The sequence below is a fragment of the Triticum urartu genome, chromosome 1 (genome assembly GCF_003073215.2).
Source record: "Triticum urartu cultivar G1812 chromosome 1, Tu2.1, whole genome shotgun sequence".
NCBI classification, from domain to species: domain Eukaryota; kingdom Viridiplantae; phylum Streptophyta; class Magnoliopsida; order Poales; family Poaceae; genus Triticum; species Triticum urartu.
The window spans coordinates 27,461,341-27,483,766 of record NC_053022.1 but is presented as its reverse complement, the minus strand read 5'-3'; the positions used below and the strand labels follow the sequence as shown (position 1 = coordinate 27,483,766).

General features: G+C 43.8%; 2 protein-coding genes across 6 annotated transcripts; one reads left to right on the top strand and one right to left on the bottom strand.

The window, feature by feature from the left end:
• Positions 1 to 8,652: 8,652 nt before the first annotated feature.
• On the top strand, positions 8,653 to 17,446 carry LOC125544405. Of its 5 annotated transcripts, none has more exons than XM_048708105.1 (7): positions 8,653 to 8,913; positions 9,805 to 9,871; positions 10,673 to 10,739; positions 11,251 to 11,317; positions 12,063 to 12,129; positions 13,269 to 16,921; positions 17,091 to 17,446. In XM_048708105.1, the coding sequence occupies exons 6-7, from the start codon at positions 13,353 to 13,355 to the stop codon at positions 17,188 to 17,190; spliced, it is 3,669 nt and encodes a 1,222-aa protein (XP_048564062.1). In that variant the 5' UTR covers positions 8,653 to 8,913; positions 9,805 to 9,871; positions 10,673 to 10,739; positions 11,251 to 11,317; positions 12,063 to 12,129; positions 13,269 to 13,352; the 3' UTR covers positions 17,191 to 17,446. The 5 variants fall into 5 exon arrangements, 1 of the variants encoding a protein (XP_048564062.1); XR_007299448.1 differs by having other exon boundaries at positions 8,654 to 8,913; positions 13,269 to 16,986; positions 17,091 to 17,339; XR_007299447.1 differs by having other exon boundaries at positions 8,656 to 8,913; positions 13,269 to 16,982; positions 17,091 to 17,375.
• A 2,966-nt stretch (positions 17,447 to 20,412) lies between these two features.
• LOC125544988 (putative germin-like protein 9-2) lies at positions 20,413 to 21,849 on the bottom strand. Its single transcript, XM_048708843.1, has one exon. It carries the CDS (start codon positions 21,068 to 21,070, stop codon positions 20,450 to 20,452), a length of 621 nt encoding a protein of 206 aa, XP_048564800.1. The 5' UTR covers positions 21,071 to 21,849; the 3' UTR covers positions 20,413 to 20,449.
• Positions 21,850 to 22,426: the final 577 nt, after the last annotated feature.

Below are 22,426 nucleotides of genomic sequence, written 5' to 3'. Positions count from 1 at the left end.
ATTAACCAGATAGTATATGGCTGAATAATTTTGATATTTTTTTTGCACCGGGCTTACCCCCTTTCCATCATGAGAACGGAAATACAACTGTTCCAGAAACAATGAGAAGAAGAAAGAGAGGTCGTGAATGATTTTGAACTAACTACTATTTCTAAATGGAGTGCCATGTTCAAATAGAGGAAGTGAAGTTGTGGTGGATTCTGAGCCATGCTTAGCAGGATAGGGGTGTGTCATATTATTTTTCTCCCGTTGCAATGCACGGGTTTTTTTGCTAGTACAACCAAAAGCAGTAGGCGCTTTATTATTAATAAAAATAAAAATATTAATATATATATATTATATTATATTATATTATTATTAGGGGTAGAGATAGAGATTAGGTATTAGGTAAAGATAGAAGAGGGGATTATTTTAAATAATTACACTACATTAATTCCTAACAGCGTGGAGATTAAGTTGCCCTCGGAGAAAAGAAACCAAATCGAGCCGGGCTACCGTCGCCCTCGGAGAAAAGAAACATGCTGCGACTCCGCGCGACCCTTCGACCGATTTCGATGGAAGCCAGCGATGGCGACAACAACGCCATCTGTTTCCCGTACGACGTGCTCCTCGACATCTCCGGCCGTCTCTCACAGCGCACCCTCGCCGGCTGTGTGTGCCGCGCGTGGCGTGCCTGTTTGAATTCTGGCTCCGTCCCTGCGTGGAATCAAGCGGCTGGACAATCGCTCCGCGACTCCACACGGCACGTGGCAGTCCATCGTCGACGCGCATGACCTCCTCCTCCCAACTCACAAAACTAAAACTAAAACGAATAGCAGAATACTAGACTTTGCACAGATAAACACCAGCCAAGAAGTGAAACTACAAACAAGTCCGAAAAAACCTTTGAGCTTGGCATCAACACCCGTCATCTGCCTTTGGCACCACCACATCAGCCCCCAAAGAAAAAAAAAAGACGGATTACATCCATACCTAAGCTCGACTTGGCTTCATTGCTGAAATGCAAGTTTGAGAACCTCGAAGGTGACTCGCCAAAGGCGAAACCATTACCGTTGGACCACCCCGGACACACCATTGAACTCCAGATATGGCACCTTCTGATGACCACGAGGATGCCGCCACCGTCACACCATCCTTACTTGAAAAAAGTGGATTCTAAATTCACCCCGCAAAAAAATAAAATGTATCCCCAACCATAGGACCAACTCGTCGCCACCGAAGTCAAGATGATGAGCAGCCTAAAAAACTAAGCTGCTTTGGTCTAAAGCTGTCCGCACGTGTGGATCTGACGACCGAGGTCATCGGTGGAGGGTAGCCGCCGAAGGCGAGTCCCTGGTGGCGGAAAGCGAGATCGCTTTTCGTGTCTGGGGAGGAAGATAGGTAAACGATTTGCGCACGGCATAAGTGTGGAGTGATGATTAGGTTGATGGACTCATGCATGAGCATGACCCGTGCGTGCGTGCGTACGTGATGCATGGAGTGCACGTAGGAGCGTGTGTTTGACTTTGACATGGAAGCTGTGAGAGAACGTGGCGTGCCGTACCGTACGCAGTATGTGTCAAAAGAAATTGTTTTTTTTTCGCGTTGGATGGAGAACCTGCGTAGTACGTACGTATGTACGGCCGTTCCGTTGGAGGAGGAATATACAAGTACGTATATGTATACGTAAGCACAAAGCAGGGGAGGATAGTCCCATAGACCAGGAAAAAAGATTAAGGGTGCAGTGGCGGAGCTTGGGACACATCTTAGGAGAGGCAAATGGGCTGGGGGGGGGGGGATCATTTTTATGAATCTGTGGGCAATTTACTCATGATAATATGAACAAATATACTGGGCAGGGGGGGCAATGGCCCAGGTTGATCTCCACTAAGCTCCGCCACTGTAAGAGTGTGTTTGGTTTCTGTCACCAATTAGAATGACATGGGTCGGACCCGTCCCGAGGCCTCATTCCTGCGTTTGGTACATAAGTGGAACAGGAACCAACTCGTTCCCACCGAGGGAATATTCGTCCCATATCCAGAACGCGCTGATATCTGATTCGGGAATCACATGGAACCGGTCTGGGTCTCGCTCTAGCCCGTCATTCCCGAGAAATCCTATCGCCTCTCCCTCGTCCCTCCATGTCTCGATCTGAAGAGGAGCAGGTGCGGCGGCCGAGCCACTGGAGGGCGATGGCCTGACCTGCGGGGGCAGCGGCGTTCCTGGGACCTGTTCCTGCAGCGGCGGCGGCGTGATCTACTTGGACGCAGCGGCGGCGGCCTGATCTGCTGGGAGGCAGCACTGGTGACCTGATCTGCGAGGGGAGGGGCCGCTGCACCGGCGGCTTGATCTACTGGTGCGTGGCTGCCTGGTCTACCGGGGCCTGCGGCGACCAAGCCTGCTGGGGTAGCATCTTCTCTGTGGATTGCTTCTTCTTAGCGATGATATGCATCTTCTTTTTCTTGGTGGAGGCACAGGAGCAGTAGCAGATCGTAGGTTTCATACATTCTTGGTTCTTCTACATAAATTGCTTCTTTTTGTTTATAGAAATGTATTGGTGCAAGAGAAATATTCGTAAGATATGTTTGATATCATCTATCTGCCATGCTTGTGTATACGTATTACCAAAATGACCAAATACATTTTATTCTGTCTTACCAACCAAACACTCAAATGTAACCATTCCATTCCATCTATTGCCTCAACCAAACATAAGAATGGAACCGACCCATTCTAATGGAATGGAATGTCATGGAACCATTCCATTCCATTCCACTTCGTTCCGCAACCAAACACACCCTAAGGGAATGGACGTCAACTGAAGCAACTCGATGGTAACAAATTCTCCTTGTGTGTATATTGCCACAAACATTCTCCCGGCCCTCCCTGCTCTCTCTGTGTTTCCTGAATCAGATTGGCCTCCTTGTGTGCATAGTACTGCAGAACTAGGTACTAGTGGCGGGCACAAGATGTCTATCAGTGGCGGATAGGGCGTTCGTCACTGCAGACACCCCCACTAGTGATCGATTAACAGTGGCGGACGCGCAGTATTACCCACCACTGGTATTATAAGTATCATTGGCTCCCAGCTTGCTCAAAGTGGAAGGGAAGTGCTTATAAAATCCGTAGCTCAAGCGATCTCTACTTTTACCATGAGTGTATTCAAACTTTGAAGCGTCAACTTGTGAGGAACTCATGAGGATGATTCGCAACTTTTATCAGGGAGTCGAGAAGGGGCGCCGGAAAATGCACTGGCGTGCCTGGACTCATCTTATTAAACCGAAGGCGCAGGGCGGGCTCGGGTTCCGCGACCTTCAACTATTCAACCAGGCTTATTGTGCCAAAATTTAGCTGGAAAAGATGCAAATGTCCCGAGAACAAATCATGGAACATCGGCAACAGGTCCCCTTTAATAATATGGCAGTACTTCTTATAAAACTCAGTCGGGAAACCATCCGGACCGGGTGCCTAATTATTTTTCATCTGGGATACGGCCTCGAACACCTCCTTTTCCGAAAAAGGGGCGGTTAATATATCGTTCTCCACAGCCGTAAGTTGAGGTACATCGTCGACTCTAGACCCTGCTCCCTAAGAAAACAGAGGCCGTGAGAATCGAGCAATTTCGGCCTATCTGTCTTCTGAATGTCAGTTTCAAGATTTTTACCAAGGTTGGGACGATTAGGCTAACACAGATTGCGCACGCCGTGGTGCAGCCTACTCAAACAGCCTTCATGCCGGACAGGAATATCCTGGAAGGGGTTGTGGTCCTTCATAAAACGCTCCATGAGATCCACATGAAAAAACTTGATGGAGTTATTTTCAAAGTGGATTTCGAGAAGGCATATGATAAAGTCAAATGGTCGTTCTTCAATAGGCCTTACGCATGAAGGACTTTGATGAAGCTTGGCGACGCTAGGTGGAAGCATTCACGCAAAAAGGCAGTGTTGGTATCAAAGTGAATGACGATATAGGCCATTATTTCCAACCGCATAAGGGGTTGAGACAAGGCGATCCTATGTCCCCAATATTATTCAATATTGTGGTTCACATGTTGGCGATCCTGATAGGGAGGGCAAAAGAAGCCGGTCAGGTGGGTGGCTTGGTGCCTCATCTGGTCGATGGTGGTGTGTCCATCCTGCAGTACGCTGATGATACAATCATCTTCATGGAACACGATTTGGCTAAAGCGAGAAACATGAAGTTATTGTTATGCTTATTTGAACAATTGACGGGGTTTAAGATTAATTTCCATAAAAGCGAGCTGTTCTGCTTTGGTAGAGCCAAAGACGAACAAGAGACATATAGACAATTGTTTGGTTGTGAAGTGGGAGCTTTACCTTTTACGTATCTAGGTATTTCCATTCACCATCGTAACCTAACAAACAACGAGTGGAAGTGCATAGAGGATCGGTTTGAGAAGAAACTGAGTTGCTGGAAAGGAAAACTCATGTCTTATGGAGGCCGGTTGATTCTTATTAACTCGGTGCTCACGAGTTTACCTATGTTCCTATTATCTTTCTTTGAGGTCCCAGTTGGGGTTAGGAAAAGACTGGACTTCTATCGATCCAGATTCTTTTGGCAGAGTGATCAACTTAAGAGAAAATACCGACTAGCCAAATGGGATATTATCTGTCGACCAAAGGGCCAGGGGGGCCTTGGTATTGAAAATTTAGAGGTCAAGAACAAATGTCTGCTTAGTAAGTGGTTGTATAAGTTGTCACTTGAGACGGAGGCAACATGGGCGCGGATTTTACGTAGTAAATATCTGCAGTCCAAGACCCTATCCCAGGTCACTGTCAGACCAACTGATTCGCCGTTCTGGAAGGGGCTCATGAGAGTCAAAGCTACCTTCTTTAACAGAACTAGGTTTATTGTCGGTAATGGCAACAACACTCGATTCTGGGAAGATACGTGGCTTGGTGATGCGCCTTTGGCGACCCAGTATCCGTCCCTTTTTCGTATTGTTCAGCGTCGTGAGGCTCTTGTTGCTACGGTCATGCAGTCCATTCCACTTAACATTCAGTTTAGGAGGGTGCTTTGTGGGTGATCCGTGGGAACCATGGCTTCACTTGGTTCGTCGACTGATAGAGGTTCAGTTAACTCCTCAGCCCGATCAATTGTGGTGGAAGCTTACTAGATCTGAGGAGTTCACAGTTAAATCGATGTATATCGATATTATTAACTCTAGTGTGATTCCTAGTTCCAAAGAGGTTTGGAAAGTCAAGGTCCCTCTGAAGATCAAAGTGTTTATGTGGTTTGTTCATAAACAAGTAATTTTAACAAAGGACAATCTAGTTAAGCGAAACTGGACATGTTCTACTAGGTGTAGCTTCTGTGATCAGGAAGAGACTATCAAGCACCTCTTCTTTGACTGCCCGTTGGCACGAGGGTTGTGGCGCTCTGTGCAAATTGCCTTTAACATTACTCCTCCGACTTCGGTCAACACGTTATTCGAGACGTGGCTTGCTGGGATAGAGCCAGAAACAGCTAGACACGTTCGTGTAGGAGTTTGTGCGTTGTTATGAGCAATTTGGAATTGCATAAATGATTTGACATTTAACAGAACACCAACTATTCATTTTTTGCAGGTTTTATTCCATGCTACTGCGTTGATCCATATATGGTCCTTACTCACTCCGACGGAGGCCAGGGAGCGTTTGGTTACTGGATCTGTCCGGTGGGAGATGGTAGCGCGGGATATCTTCAACCGATTTGGATGGCGGTCATGTAATAGGATAGGCGATTAGTTTACCTATCTGTTATTTTGCCAGCCGGTTGTGGCTTGTCAGGTTTTCTGTTTTGGCATTGATGCTTTGTGTGAGCTAGCCGATCTTTTTTGTTCGCAGACTTAAAGACCTTGTTGAACCTTTTTACTCGCTAATAAATGTGGCCGTATGCATCGTTCTGATGCAGAGACCGAGGAGTCCCCCTTTTCGAAAAAAAACTATTCAACCAGGCCTTATTAACTCGGCAGGCGTGGCGGCTCCTCAGAAACCCGGAGAGCTTTTGTGCCCACGTGGCAAGGAGTGCAGCATGGCTTTGAGCTTTTGAAAAAAGGTTTGATATGGGGTGTCGGTAACGGGAGGTCAATTCGGATATGACGTGATAGGTGGATTCCACGGAATGGATAGGGCAGGCCAATCACGCCGCAAGGCAGGTGCTAGCTGCGACGAGTGGCTGAATTGGTTGATAATCACGGTGCATGGCGGCTGTATGTTTTGAGGGAGACCTTCTTCCCGGTTGACGCAGAAGAGATAGCAAAAATCAGGATATCACCATGTATGGGCGAGGATCTTCTTGCATGGGCGCCCGAGCGGAATGGATGCTTCACGGTGCGAAGTGCCTATCGGCTTACTCTGGAGGATTATCTTCGGCCTTCATTAGTCGCGACAAGCAGGGCCATATGGGCTTTTATTTGGATGTACCCTGCTCCTCCTAAGGTTCGCACCTTTGTTTGGCAATTGATCACCGACTGCTTACCCACATGGGTTAATAAAAAACGACGAGGCTTGGAAATCTCTGGCAAATGCCCCCTCTGTGCTACTGAACTGGAGGATACTTTTCATGCTTTTTGTAGATGTTCGAGGGCGGTGGCGCTATGGCAAGCCATGGCCAAGCAATGGAGGATTCCAACGGCGGCGAGCTTTCGATGAATGGGTACAGAGTGGCTTGCCCAAGCTCTCTGTTACCTGCCGGAGACGCAGCAGATGGAGCTGATGATGACATTATGACGCTGCTGGCATGTCCGGAATGAGTTGACGCACGATAAACCTGCACCGCTGATGGAGGCATCTCGACGTATTCTGCTCGGCTATGTTGACTCTTTGATTGGCCTCCAGAACTCACCCAACTATGACCCGGTGAAGGGGAAGCAGGTGGTGGATTCAGTGCAGCCCAGAACACCTATACTTCACCCACCTACATCTTCAAGAGTTTCTGCGAGGTGGATGTTGTCGGCGACCGGTTGGACGAAACTGAACATGGACGGCTCCTATTGCCCACGTATAGGGACGGCAATCGCCGGAATGGTGTTGCGCGACAGTTCCGGGGCTATCATCTTCTCTTCATGTCGAGTGTTGCGTGTGTGCGTGGACCCCCGGAGGCTGGGCATAGACATCTTCTCTTCGTGTCGAATGTTTTTTCTTATGTTTGTTTTCGTTTTCATTCTACATTTTCGTATATGTCAATAATAGTTTTAATAAGTGATTAACATTTCTTTATACACGTTCAACATTGTTCGAGCGCTTATTCAACATTTCTCAAAAAATTACTCAACATTTTTAATACTTATTTAACTTTTTTCAAATACTCGTTCAACATTTCAAATACTTATTCAACATTTTAAATACTTGTTCAACATTGTCCGAACGCTTATTCAACATTTCTCAAAAAATTACTCAACATTTTTAATACTTATTTAAATTATTTCAAATACTCGTTCAACATTTCAAATACTTATTTAACATTTCAAATACTTATTCAACATTTTAAATACTTGTTCAACATTTTTATATCTTGTGCAACATTTTTTAATACTCATTCAACATTTTTTAAATACTTGTTCAATATTTTTTTCAATACTTGTTCGAATTCAAGAAGAAAATGGGGGACCCAGGGATCGAACCCTAGTTTCCAGGGTGATCAAGAACGCTCATAGCCACTTGGCTCGTGCCCGTTTCGTGCTAGGCTAGTTGGAGGTGGCCTACTTTAGGCGAAATGAGCTGGTTTGCACTGTGTTTTCCGTTTTTTTGGTTTTCCACCATGGTTTCTCCATTTTTCACGGTTTTCATTATTTTTCATTTTATTTCTTTTTCGTTGTTTTTGTTCGGTTTTCTTTCTCGATTTCACTATGTTTTTTCTTTAGTTTATGTTTTTTTTTCGGTTTTGTTTTCCTTCTTGTTTTTTCATCACTTTATTGTTTATCTCAGGTTTCATTGTTTTGCCATACACATTTTTAATATATCTAATACAATTTTCTAATACATGTTTAACATCTTTCAAATGTTTGATTTATATTTTTTGAATACATGGTCATCATTTTTTTCTACACACATTTATCATTTTTTTGAAAATGTTTGATTAATATTTTTCAAATACAAGTTTAACATTTTTCCAATACATGTTCAACATTTTCAAATACTTTTTCAACATTTTTATATGCATGATAAAAAAATTCACCATTTTTTAATACAGTGTCAACATTGTTTTTGCTATAAAATTTTAAAATTTCTCGAATGCTTGATCAACATTTTCCAAATACCTGTTAAAATTATCTCAAAGGCTCGATTAACATTTTGTAAACACGTGATCAATTTTTGATACACATTTTTGGATGTGTGACAAGCATTTTCTCTACACACGTTTTAACATTTCCCAAATGTTCCTTGTAGAGTTTTGTTTGTAATATGCATATTTAAAATATTTTATATAAAGTATAGAAAGCAAATCAGGAAAGGGAATAAAGAAGCGAGAAAAGGGATGCTGTGGTTTCCCGCGCTACTGGGCCGGCCCATCTCGCTCTCGCCTTCAGAGAGGAGGGTTCCGTAGGCCCTCGCTGAAGGCGGGATGTAGGGGCGGTCGGCCCAGTTGGCCAGGTTTGGTTGGTTGCCGCTCCATCCGTGCCTCCGGGGTCTTGAATTTTCCTTGTGGATCCACACCCTGGCTGTAGCGCCAGCCGCCAGCGCGCGGAGGCGAAATGTTTTCTTCGCCGGGAGGGGAGGGAAACCGCGCGCCCTTTCCCTCCTCCCACCCCTCAAAATCCCCACCTCACCCCCAAAACCACCACCACACCCATCTGCCGCCACCTCCCCACGCCCAGACGGCGCGCGAAGCCACGGACCAGGGCGCCGACTCCGACCCTCCACTCCGCCGCGCCCACGCCCGCCACCGCGCGCGGCGAGAGCCGGCAGGCCACAGCCCCGTCCGCTCCGCCAGGTGCGTTCCTCGGTTCCCGCCGCGCCGCCCCCCGCGGGCATCCCCGTTTCTCTCCCGGCGAGTCTGCGCGCTGATTTTGGATCTCCGCGCGGGGGCGGGTTCGAGGGCGGCCCTCGCCTGCTCGACGAAATGCCGCGCCGGAATCGGGGTCGGCCGTCGTCTATTTCGCCCCCGATCTGTCGCCGTGTCTGCAGGGGATAGGATGGGTGGGCAATGAAACGGGTCGGGAGTAGAGGGCAGTGCGGCCCCCCTGTGTTTTGCTGCTACTAATGGCAGCCACTTTGTACTACTAGTTATTAAGAGGATGTTAGATTTGGGGATAGATGCTTTTTCACCGGGGGAAAATGGTACGGGAACGGGCAGGGATCGCGGCACACTGAACTATTGTGTCAAATATGCCGCCATCCCTATAATTTGCACATCTGGATAACTAAGCTGAACTAAACTAAATGAATGACTGCACATAGCAACCTTGCCACGCTGAATGGGTGTGTCAGCAACTTAGCCTAGTCATGTTTATGCGCCGAGTAGTGGCGGAGCTCGAACGAGGATGCTGAGGGGGCTAAGCTGACTAGACATGCTTCAAATTTCAGCATTATTTGATATCTAAATTGTATTATTAAGGATACATGTAAGCTAGATTAGGCAGGGGCCAAGCCCCCCTTGGTCACAGGGAAGCTCTGCCATGGGTACAAAACATGGGAGCCCCCTTACAGTGCCTTGTTTTTTTTCTTTTATTCAACCTTACGGGCATATGCTGTGTGCTGCAGTCGTTTGGCCCAATTATGAATGAAACTCATCATGCGTTCGTCTTGCTTTGTCAACAAGAGCATAAAGGAAAGATGCCTGCCGTACACATTTTGAACATTTCAGTTGGTGTTTCCTCTGCAGAAACATCCCGGCACTGCACACGGCAGGAGCTCACAGGTCACTGCCTCGTCCACCGCCATTGTGCTCGGTGCGTTTCTCAGTTCCCGCCCTTGTAGTCATCTCCTTTTTCTCTCTCAGTGCGTTTTTGTTGCTTTTGGGTCTCTGGCTGCCGTGCCTGTTCTCGCCTGCTCGATGAAATGCGGTGACTGAGTCGTGGATGTCTGTGCTTTATTTTGCCCAGATCTATTGCTATGTCTGTAGGGAATGGGATGGATGGGTAGTGAAATGAATCAGGAGCATAGGACAATGCGCTTCTCCTCTGTTTTGCTGGTACTAATGATGGACATTTTGTACTAGTGACAAAATGATGGTAGATTTGGGGAGAGATGTTTTCTCACTGGGGGAAAGATGGTGCTGGAAGGGGCAGGGGTCACGGCACCAGAGGAGTCAGCCTCTCAGCTTAAATTAAAGAGCAGATTACGCTCTAGCTCACGTAACATATTGCACAAGTGTGTCAAATATGCCACCATCCTTTTAATTTGCGCATCTGGATCACTAAACTTAATTAAATGTGTGGCTGCACATAATAAGCTTTGATGGGTGTGTCAGCGAATTAGCTTAGTTATGTATGGAGCAGTGGCGGAGCTCAGATGAGAGTGTTCAGGAGGCTAAGCTGACAAGACATGCTTAAAATTTGAGAATTTTTGAGCATTATCTGATATCTAAGTTGTATTATAAAGGATATAGTTAGACAGTGTGATGTCTAGTTGTTTGGCTCAATTATGAATGCAATTAATCATGGGTTCATCTTGCGTTCGGTGAGAAGAGCTTAAAGGAAAGATGAATGCTGTATACTTTTTGAGCATTTTGGTTGGTGTTTCCTTTGCAGAAATTTCACACCACTGCGCACGGCAAGAACTGACAGGTCACCGCCTCATCCGCCACCATTGTGCCTGGTGCGTTACTCAGTTCCCGCCCTTGTAAGCATATTGAAGTGTGTCAAATATGTTGCCATCCTTTTAAAGACACATCTAGATCTCTAAACTAAATTAAATGGGTGACCTGCGCATAAAAACCATGATGGCTGTGCTGGCAAATTAGCTTAGTTATGTACGGAGCAGTGGCGGAGCTTGAAGGATAATCCTGAGGGGGCTAAGCTGATAAGACATGCTTAAAATTTGAGATTTATTTTACTCCCTCCAATCTGAATTAATTGACGCAACTCTATACAGTATCTTACTTACATTGTGTAGAGATCGCGTCAATTAATTTGGATCGGAGGGAGTAGCATTATTTGATATCTAAGTTGTATTCTACAGGGTATAGTTAGGCAGTGTGCTGTAGTTGTTTGGCTTAATCATGAATGCAACTTATCATGGGTTCATGTTGCTTTGGGCGAGAAGAGCTTAAAGGAAAGATGCACACCTGTATTCTTTTTGAGCATTTCAGTTGGTGTTTCCTTTGCAGAAATTTCCCACCACTGTGTGCTGTGAGAATCAGCAGGTCACCGCCTCATCCACCGCCATCGTACCTGGTGTGTTTCTTGCTTCCGGCCCACCTTTTTCTCTTTTAGGGTGTTTTTGTTTCTTTTGGATTTCTGGTGCCATGCCTGTTCTTGCCTGGATACTTGCGAGGAAGTCCCTCACCTGCTCGGCGAATGCTGTGACCGAATCGGGCACACATGTTGGTTTATTTCGCTCCAATATACCGATGTCTGTAGGGAATGGGTGGGTAATGAAACGAATCAGGAACAGAGGGCCATGCACTCTTCTTTTTGTTTTGGTGGTACTAATGATAGACCTTCTGTAGTTAAGATGATGGTGGATTTTGGGAGCGATTGTTTCTCAGTGAAAAGAAATTGATGTGGGAAGGGGAAGGAATCTTGGCAATAGACGAGTCAGCGTCTCAGCTTAATTAAGGAGCAGATTACACTCTAGGCTACTTAGCATATTAAAGTGTGTCAAATATGTCACCATCCTTGTAATTTGCACATCTAGATCACTAAATTAAATTAAATGGTTGACTGCACGTAACAGCCATGCCATGTTGAATGGGTGTGTCGGCAACTTGGCATAGTTACGTATGGAGCATGGGAGTGCCCTTGCATGCCTTGTTTTTTTTTACTATTCAACCTATGACAATATGCTGTGTGCTGTAGTTGTTTGGCTCGTTTATGATGAAACTTATCATGAGTTCGTGTTGCTTTAGGCAAGAAGAGCATAAAGGAAACATGTGTGCTGTATACTTTTTGAGCATTTCAGTTGGTGTTCCCTTTGCAGAAATTTCCCACCACTGCGTGCTGCAAGAATCAGCAGGTCACCGCCTCATCTGCTGCCATCATGCCCGGTACGTTTCTTGCTTCCCACCCTCCTCTTTCTCTCTCAGCATGCTTTTGTTTCTTTTGGATTTCTGGGCGCTGTGCCTGTTCTTGCCTGGATACTTGCGAGGAAGTCCCTCAGCTGCTCAACGAAATGCTGTGACCGAATCAGGCACTTGTGTTGGCTTATTTCACTCCAATAAACCGATATGTATGTAGGGAATGGGTGGGTAATGAAACAAATCAGGAACAGAGTACGATGCACTCTTCTTTTGTTTTGGTGGTACTAATGCTAGACCTTTTGTAGTTAAGATGATGGTGGATTTGGTGAGAGATTGTTTCTCAGTGAAAAAATGATGTGAGATGGGGAAGGGATCTTTGGAAATAGAGGGTTATTTGGCTAGAATCAAGGAGATAGGGTGAACATGGAATTAGAACAGGTTTTTATTCAGTGGTGGCCACATATGGCCATGTGGGTATACGGGAAGTTTAAGAACGCAGAACAGACATGGGCTTCCACACATAACTACTCTGACTCACTCATCTGATGTGGTGTGGTAATGATGACATGGCATGTTGGTGATGTTGAGTGACTCGCTTAATTTAGTTTAGTGACCCAGAGGTGCACATTTAGAGAACAGTAACCTATATGACACACTTGAACAAGTCTGGTTAGCTAAAGAGTAATTTACTCTTATTATATAAAGAGGTTGCCTCCATGTCTTGACCCTTGTTTTTGGGAGTTCTTTGGGTTTTCACTGTGGTAAAAGATGTACTAAAACTTTAGAACAGCTGGATGATTAATATTTGGATAAAAAGAAGTTTACAATGTCATTGGACATTTACAGGCTCCTCATTTGATTTGTGTAGAGCCTAGCCTAAATATATTCAAAGTACTACATGATCATCAATTGCTATTTAAGTATGATTTGCACCTATACTTATGCAAGTTCAGAGACACAATGACATGCTACACAAGTCTAGACACTTATCACCTATGAGGCTATGACACGCTCATTCTCAAGACATTTTGTGTTACCTTTTTCTTTCACCTTAAGGTTGCCAAGTTCTAAAGTTAGAAAAAAATTCTTGCACACTTTCACATAGCAGAAATTCTGTGTCCAAGTGATATTGTTGGTAATAAAACTATCTTGTCATTCTTATGCAGGATTGTGATAAAGACGAATTATAGAGTTCTTGTTTAGAGTACTTCACAAGTTTAGTGCCTATTTCTGTTCCTTGGTTCACCACAATGGAATGCAACAAGGAAGAAGCTTCAAGAGCCAAGGATGTGTCTGAAAGAAAGCTGCATGAAGCAGACTTTCCTGGTGCCAAAAAGATGGCTCTCAAGGCTCACCAGCTTTTTCCTGGCCTTGAAAATATTTCTCAGCTGCTTGCTGTTTGTGAAGTTCATTGCTCTTCTTCTGTTAAGATCAATGGGGAGACAGACTGGTATGGAATTCTTCAAGTAGAACCAACTGCAGATGACATGGTACTTAAAAAACAGTACCGCAAACTTGCTCTTTTACTTCATCCAGATAAGAACAAATTTGCGGGTGCTGAAGCTGCTTTTAAGTTAATTGGTGAAGCCTACATGACACTGACAGACCATGTAAAACGTTCTTCCCATGACAATAAAAGGAAAGCAGTTTTTGCAACTTCTGCCCCAATGCCAAAGAAGCGGGCACGGGCATCAAAGAAAACTGATCCTGCTCATAAGAAGGATAACAAGGAGAACTTTGGTGCTCCACAAACCCAGAAGAATCCACAGCAACAGGCTGGAAAGTCAAGTGGATTATCCAGTTTCTGGACTATTTGCTTGACTTGTGGAACAAAATACCAGTATCCTTCTAGCTTGCTTATGAGGTTTGTCCTCTGCCGAATCTGTTCAAGGTCTTTCCTTGCCTATGATTTGTCCAAGAAACCTGTTCCTGCTGGAGTGGACAATCCATGGAGTGGATATGGGATGCAGCCGCAAAAGTTCCCTCCTAGTCAGCAAGCTCATGTTACTAACCAGGGACAAAACAATCAGAGTTTTCCTGGTTGGACCCATCCCGCTCACCAGCAACAGCAATCTCAGAATGTTCCTAATCAGCAAACTCCTGCTGCTAACCAACAACAGCACTCTCAGAGACGTGCACCCAGTGCAGGATCAAAGAATGCCACGAGCTCTGAGGGTGTAGGTGACCCTAACAATAAAGGAGCCACAGATAGCACAAAAGTATCAAGAGCACCATCCAAAAAACAAAATGGTGCAGGTAGAACTGAATCGCCATATGCGCAGCAATCTCAGGATGTTCCTAATCAGCAAACTCCAACTGATGACCAACGACAGCAGTCTCAGAGGCGTCCAACCAGTGCAGTACCAACAAATGTTATGAGCTCTGAGGGTCTAGGCGATCCTAACAGTAAAGAGGCCACAGAAAGCACAAAGGTATCAAGTGCAGCATTCAAAGAAAAAGATGGTGCAGATAGAACTGAATTGCCATTTGTGTCTTCTGCTAAACTTTCACCGACAAACATGCAGAAAAGGGGAATACAGTCTCAGCATTTTCCTAGTCAGCAAACTTCTCCTGTTAATCAGCAAGTTCAGTTGCAGAAACCCAGTTTTAATGAAGGATCAATTAATCTTAACAGTATGGGAATGTCAGACAGTAATGTCACAGCTAATGCCAGGACATGTACTAACATGAATGTACCAAGAGCATCACTTAATAAAGAAAATGGTTCAAGCAGAACTGGGTCACCACTTGCAAATTCTGATAAAGTTTCACCTGCAAACATGGGAAAAGGGATAATGAAGGATGCTAATGGTGCAGTGAAAACAGGGCAGAATCCTCAGAGATCAAGCCAGCAGGAAAATAATGTCAGTAATGAAGATGGCAGTGGTGGTTGTAGAAAAGGCAGTGATAATATTCATGATTCTCCTGTGGCCAAAAGGATAAGGACAGGATACTCTTCAAGCAATGCTTACAAGAATGGTGGAACAGTACACGAAGATGGTAATGTGTACACCACACAAGCATGCAGTATTCCAATTACAAAGACTCCAAATGAAAATGTGGAGGTGGTCAATGGCTTGGATGAGAAACAAGGAGCAAGCAAAAAAGAGGAAATGCGCAACTCTGGAAGAGATGGCGTTGCTAGTTCTGTGGTCAATAGTATTCCTTGTGACGGTGATGTCTCGTATCCAGATCCAGAATTTTATGACTTTGAGGAAAATAGGAATGCAACTCAATTCAAAGCTGATCAAATATGGGCTGTTTATGATGACAGTGATTTCATGCCAAGGTACTATGCTCGAATTAAGCAGGTTCACCAAAACTTCATGTTGTGGTTCAGTTGGCTAGAGTTTGATCCTCTGAATGATGCTGAGAAGGCATGGTATTCTAAGGACATGCCTGTTGCTTGTGGTCGTTTCAGAATTGGGAAAACAATCTTAACAGAAGATAGAAAAATGTTTTCCCATGTAGTTTCTTGGACAAAAGGAAAGAAGAGAAACAGCTATGAGATTTATCCAGTGAAAGGCGAAGTATGGGCCCTATTGAGGAGATGTGACATCAACCAGAGTTCAAGTTCTAGTGACCATAAGAACTACAGCTATGACATTGTAGAAATAAAATCAGACTTTGCTGTGGGCATTGGCACATTCGTCACTCCCTTAGTAAAGGTTAAAGGTTTTGTTAGCCTGTTTGTGCGGTCGGACAAGAAAGAACCATATTTGATTCCTGGTGGTGACACACTAAGGTTTTCACACAACATCCCTTTTCATAGGTTGTCAGAAGTTGATAAGCCACATATCCCTAATGGCGCCCTTGAGCTGGATCCTGCATCTATGCCTTCTAACATGGAAGAAGCATCTTCGTCTGCAGACCTTAACAGGAGTAGCACTCAAGAAGGTAATATTGGAGGCAATGTTTCGTCTACCAGAGACTCTTTTAAGTGTGAAATGCCTGCTGGTAAGACCAAAGAGGGTCTGGATAGCACTGCTACAAATGAAGGTAATGTTCACAATGGAGTGAAGAAACCAAATATCAATGCAGATGGCAAGCACGATAATGGCTCAGAGGCTTCTGTAATTGATGCTCATACTGTTGACCAATGGGATGATAGCTTTCAATCTGAATCTCCAGCAACTTTTGTGTATCCTGAACCAGAGTTTTTCAACTTTGGTGATATAAGGTCATTTGACAATTTCAAGAGTGGACAAATTTGGGCACTCTATTGTGAGACCGACAAGTTCCCAAAGTACTATGCCTTCATAAAGAAAGTTGATCAAGATGACCTCACAATCCGCATAAGATGGCTTGAGTACTGTCCATGTGGAGAGACGGAGAAGCGTTTGGTGAAAAATGGTCTAACTGCTAGCTGTGGAATATTCAGAGTTAGCAGTCAAAGTGACAACTATGATTGCACAAGTGTCTTCTCTCATATCATGGAAGTGACAACGGTTAGTAAAGGAAAGAAGTATGAAATTCTTCCTCGTGTTGGCCAGGTATGGGCTGTATACAAGAACTGGAATCGTGGCTGGAGCTTTGAAAATTTTAAAAGCTGTGAATATGATCTTGTGGAGGTCCTGGAGATTTCTGCTGCCTCTCTAACATTGTCCTATCTCACAAAAGTGGATGGTTTTAGTACTGTATTCATGCTAGAGAGGAAGGGTGAATCTACAAGTGGCTTGAAAATACTAAGAAGTGACATGATGATGTTCTCACATCAGATTCCTTCATACCGCATGACAAATGAAGGCGACAAACTCTGTGGTTACTGGGAACTTGATCCAGCATCTGTGCCTGAAACTTTCCTGGCTAGAAAAACAAAGTGAAGCAAAAGCTATATTGCTCAACAGGATGAAGTTAACAGTTGATTGCTTATCAAAATTGTAGGTATCATCTAGCTTTTGTATCATAAACTTGGTCGAATTAGATGTGATCAAAGATACTGTATCTCATCTTGACCTCTCACTAACTCCGACTTCATATTTTTGCAGTACATCGTTGACAAAGCTGCAGCATGAAGATGGTTCTTGCTGTTGGTTGTATCAAGTGTCAAGTAGGCAGGTTAGGTTATTAGGTTGCTATGCCACCTGATTCCAAGTAATCAGGTTTGGTCTTCATGTTGACTTACCTTATAAATCGTGTTCTGCATAGTTGATGGTAACAACTCCTTTTGTATGCAACTTTGTAACCCTGAGTATGCTTGAAAAGAAACAGGTGGCAGTGGCATTCATTTCAGCCTATGCTTACCCTCAGAAAGTTAGTTGCTTTCTGTCCAACCGCTGATAATGATAGGCATATGTTTGTAACTGTAATGTTTGTGAATGACCTCTTCCATGTTGTTCCTCTATATGCGCAGTTTCATTTTCTATGCTAGTTAAGGATTACTATGTGTCAAATTTCTTGGGCAGGTTGACAAGTAGAGCTTATGTTTTGTTGTTGAGTAAAACCTCTTTGTGAAGATCCAAGTACATTTTGCTTTCTTGAGATTATAAGCTGATTATTCATTCAATGTACGTAATTTTTTTTATGTGACACTGCAAATCCTAAATCATTTTACATGCCGTTGCAAATGTTGCTTACTTAAATACCACTTCAAACACTCCTTTGATTTTTGTATGCCATCTCAAATGGTATTACATTTCCTTGTGTAAGGACTATGGTACTCCAATTCAATTAACAGCATGGCGGCCATATATTTCAAGGTTCATGAGTGGCACATGCAGAAACATCTTTCCAGTTTAATATGATAATGGAAAGGCAGAAACAATGTTTGGTATTTGATAGATTCAAGTACATAATGTTGTTCGTTTGCAACTAAAGCTATTTCTTAAGTGATCGTAGTGAACTTTATGTCAGGTATCCACTATTTATTCCCACATTTTACGAGAGCACATGCATATTTCATTGCGCAAAGCCCTTTCGCTTCAATTATTTGTCATATAAATTATGTTATGAGCGTCGAACCTGAAAATAATATTGCTGAATAGTGGGACCTATCTGACCTAATGTGCCTTACATTTGATGTTACACAATATATTATTTTTAAATATATTTATTTGTGTAATCAATTGTCTATTTCCAGAAAATAATCTTGCCCCAGATGCATTTGGGACGCTAGTTTTAATTGTAACACACTAGCCCAAATTAAACGGGACATCCCTTACCTGAATTCTTTGTTTCTAAATCAATCCTTTGGTTTCCCCCATGTCTGCACTGCTATACTCTTCTTTTACCTGCCTTCATTGCCTTTTCCCATGGAGTCTTGCTTTGGAAAATCGTGTAGGTGAAGGTGAATTCTACTTGTTTCTAATTGCTTGATCTAGAATACACCAGTCGCCAAACAGCAAAATGAGCTGAGAGGTTTATGTTAAGCGGCTAAGTGAATTCTGTTGCATTTTTGCACAATGTTATCATTGCGTAGCTGAAATCAATATGATCTGTCATTCTGCACAAATTTTAGAATTATACTTCTTTTCAAGCTCCCTGTACGAAGATCCTGGTGCCAGGGAGATCCTCTCTTTAGCATGTCGCGATGGATGTGCAGTCTGCTTTTGCTGGTGTAGGTTCAGGTGAGCAAGTGCATGGTGATCTAGGGATTTGTTGTGGCTTGCTCCTGATTCCTGACCTAATGCGCCTTAACATTTGATGTTACACAACATATCATTTGAAATATATTTATTTATGTAATCAATTGTCTGCTTCGAGAAAATAATCTTGCCCCACATGCATTTGGAGCACTAGCTTTAATTGTAACACACTAGTCCAAATTAGACGGGACATCTCTTACCCAAATTCTTTGTTTCTAAATCAGTCCTTTTGGTTTCCATGTCTACACTGCTATCCTCTTCTTTTACCTGCCTGCATTGCCTTTTTCCATGGATTTCCCCTTGAAAAATCGTGTAGGTGAAGGTGGATTCATGCCTATATTGTTCGCTTCCAAATCCTAATTGATGCTGCTTGGTTTCTACTTGTTTCTAATTGCTTTACCTAGAATACACCAGTCACCAAATAGCAAAATGAGCTGAGTGGTTGTAATCTGTTGCTAGCTATCATGCATTTTTTATGATAGTTTCACCTCCGTAGATGAAAACACCGAGTTACAACTTATGCAACTACTGTCAGACTCCACATCCTTGATGGTTTTGCCTTTGCAATATTGATTACCCTGGTATGGAAGGGAGAACGCCCTGGTATGGCAATCTTTCTATCATATACTTTGATTTGAAAATTGCACTTATTGCCAGGTCAAAGCCTTTGGTTTGTGTGATCCAAAATATGTCTCGTCAGCTTATACTGAACCTGTATATTTCTTTGGTAAAAAAAAGGATCTCCTGCTTTTCTTTGGCCAGTACAATTCTATTTCTCAAGTCCAGAGGATGATGTATCTGGGCAGAGGGTGCGTAATATAGTACCAAATCTGTTTGCTTTGTCTGATATAATAAACCTTATTTTCAGTCTTCAGATTATCCACTTGGTCTTCTATTTAGCTATATGGTTGTTGCAGTTTTGCAAGAGTCTTGCCTTGCCTGCAATAGGCACCACAGAATTAGTTTCACTGTTTTGTTTGTACTTTTTACCACATGATGCAACTTCTGTAGGGCTCAGATGCTTTACTTCTCAGAGAAATCCCCTTGCATTTTACAAATCTGTATACTGTCCTGCCTAGAACTTGCATGACATTACAGTTTTGCTATTTCGGTCGTTGTTTGTTAGCATCCACATAGAGGTCTTCATACCTAATATTACAAATTGAGCTTTTGGATATATCACTTTAGTGCTACCTATCTGCATTTTTCCCAATAGTTCCAATAATTTTAGATGAAAACACCAAGTTCTAAGTTATATCTTATATATGCAACTATAGTCAGACTCCAGATCCTTGATGGTTTTGCTTGTCTCCTCTGCTATATGGATTACCTTCTTAGAGAAGGGATAACACACTGGTTTGGAAATCTTTCTGTCATACACTTTTATTTGAAAATTGCAGTTACTGTCAGATCAAAGCCTTTGGAAGTTTCGTCAGCTTATAATGAACTGGTATTTTCTTCGGTTAAAAGAGGTGACCTGCTTTTCTTTGGCCCATGCAATTGTATTTCTAAAGTCCAATTCCATATCAAATCAATTTTCATTTCACATGAACCCAGTCCAGAATGTATCTGGACAAAGACGTGGTGTGTACTACAGTACTAAATCGGTTTGGTTGTCTGATATAATAAACCTTATTTTCAGTAAGATCACCCACTTTGCCTTTTATTTACCTATATTTGGTTGTTGCAGTTTTGCAGGGGTCTGGAATTATATAAATCCCAAACTCAGAACACAGCATGGTAGGCAGGTATCAAGCGATTAGTTAACAGCACCGGAAAGCCAGGCCTGCCTTGAGCTTCTGGATGGTCGCCTCGTCAGTCTTGAACGACTTGGCGAGGACGGCGTTGTCGATGCCGGTATCAAACACAGCGAGGGGAACAGACACGAGCCCAGGCGTGGCGCTCCCGAATGCGGAGAGCGCCGTGGCGGTGCTGTTCCCTTGGTTGAACTGGTAGTGCACCGTCCCCTTGGGGAACACGAACATGTCGCCTGGGCCCAGGTCCTGGGTGTAGAGCCTGTTGGCGGTGTCGATGAACCCAACGGAGAGCGCGCCATGGGCGATGATCAGCAGCTCGGAGGCGCGTGGGTGGGTGTGCGTGGGGTTGACGGAGCCCGGGGGGAATGTGAGCATGGCGTAGGACACGCTCTGACCGTTCAGGGCTGGGAACTCCATCATAGTGGCCTTGGTCAAGGTGAAACCGTACACCGGCGTGCTTATGTCGCGGAAGCCGGTGTAAGTGAAGAAGTCACCGGTGATGTTCGTCGGGTTGATGCTTGCTGGGACGACGAAGTCGGCCAGGATGTCTGGGTCGCCGGCAAAGACGGCCAGCGGGGCCGAGAGTGCCAGCAGCACCAACAACAAGGGGTAGGAGTTGGATGCCATTGAATCGGTGTCGTGAAGCTTCTTGATGATGTTTGGGTGCTAGCTTAGGGAGGATATATATACAGAATGCTATGGAGCTTTGCTCTTGTCATGGAGGTGGTGACCGGTGAGGACTCGCAATTTATAATTAAACAGCTTACCTTGTTGGGGAGGGATTGCCGGAGAAACCAAGAGTGTTTTTTTGTTTGTCTTTGTGCCTGCTGGCATACCTTGTTGCATAGAGACTAACTATTGCTGGCAAATATTAAGCCTGCTTTTGGATGCATATGTGCATCAAATAAATTGCCTATCCCGAATTCGACAGGTTTCTTGGTAAAGATGACAAAACATGATTTCCTGATATGATCATAAAAAAAGACTCCTGTCTAGGCTATCCATTTCATTCCTCAAACGTCAGCCATCAGCAAAGTTGTAGCCGATGTTGAGTGGTATGGGTCAATGGGTGTGCACTATGCAGCAATGCATGTCCTGTGGAACTGTTGCATTGTCAACAGGTTGAGAAAGAGCGGAGGGCCTGGTGAAGCCAAACCACTCCGAAAAATAGATAACTGTTTGTGAGTGCTCTGTTCTTTCTTCAGTTAACTGTCTGTTATTTTCCCCTTCGAGTTTGATCTGCTCCGGCGAGCAGAGTGGGTTTTCGGTGAGTCCACCCAGTCAAAGGGAGATGAATGAGACCCTAAAGCTTGAAATCTCCACATTGGAGGAGGGGAAAAGATCAAACACCTTGAAACTAATAAGGGGCAATCCAGATCTCTCATTAACTATTAGTCTGGATTGCAGTCTTTGATGGCAGCTGTAATGGTGCAACTTCTGCGACATAAGCAGTAATTGGTGCATCTTATATGACACGCCCCTCCGGACCAGCTGATGGATGGTAGCATAATCTCATAGACTTAATGGCTTATTTTAATCTATTAATGCCTAACTTCTTATTAGCTAGAGTATCTCAGTAATCACGCCCTTTTACTTCTTTTGGTTTGCAGCTAGGCATTCAGTTAGTGGTATGTTCGACAGTGATTATCCAGTTCTGAATTGATTGCACAGCGGATCAGATTCACCTTTTGTTTGGGATTTACGCAGGTTGCAATGTCAGGGGTAAAAATAAATATATGGCGTGCATCATTTTGTTTCTTTAAACAGTTTTGTTACATGTATTTTTTTTCTAGTACAGTGCAATGAGCGTTTAGTATTCTGATGATACATGTGTTCAGTCTCAAAATGTAAGTGTGAGATTGGGTGGAAGCAAGGTGTATCTGATGCATGAATGCTGAAAACGTTTATATCTGAAGCAAGGTTATATGCTTTATCTATTCAAATCATTTTCTTCGTACTTTGTGACCTACTAACTGAGTAATG

Bases quoted from the DNA above. Each gene is read 5' to 3' on its own strand.
- LOC125544405 (XM_048708105.1), top strand. From the start codon at position 13,353: ATGGAATGCAACAAGGAAGAAGCTTCAAGAGCCAAGGATGTGTCTGAA. The intron at 16,922-17,090 runs GTGAAGCAAAAG...ATATTTTTGCAG, and splicing joins TTCCTGGCTAGAAAAACAAA to TACATCGTTGACAAAGCTGC.
- LOC125544988 (XM_048708843.1), bottom strand. From the start codon at position 21,070: ATGGCATCCAACTCCTACCCCTTGTTGTTGGTGCTGCTGGCACTCTCG.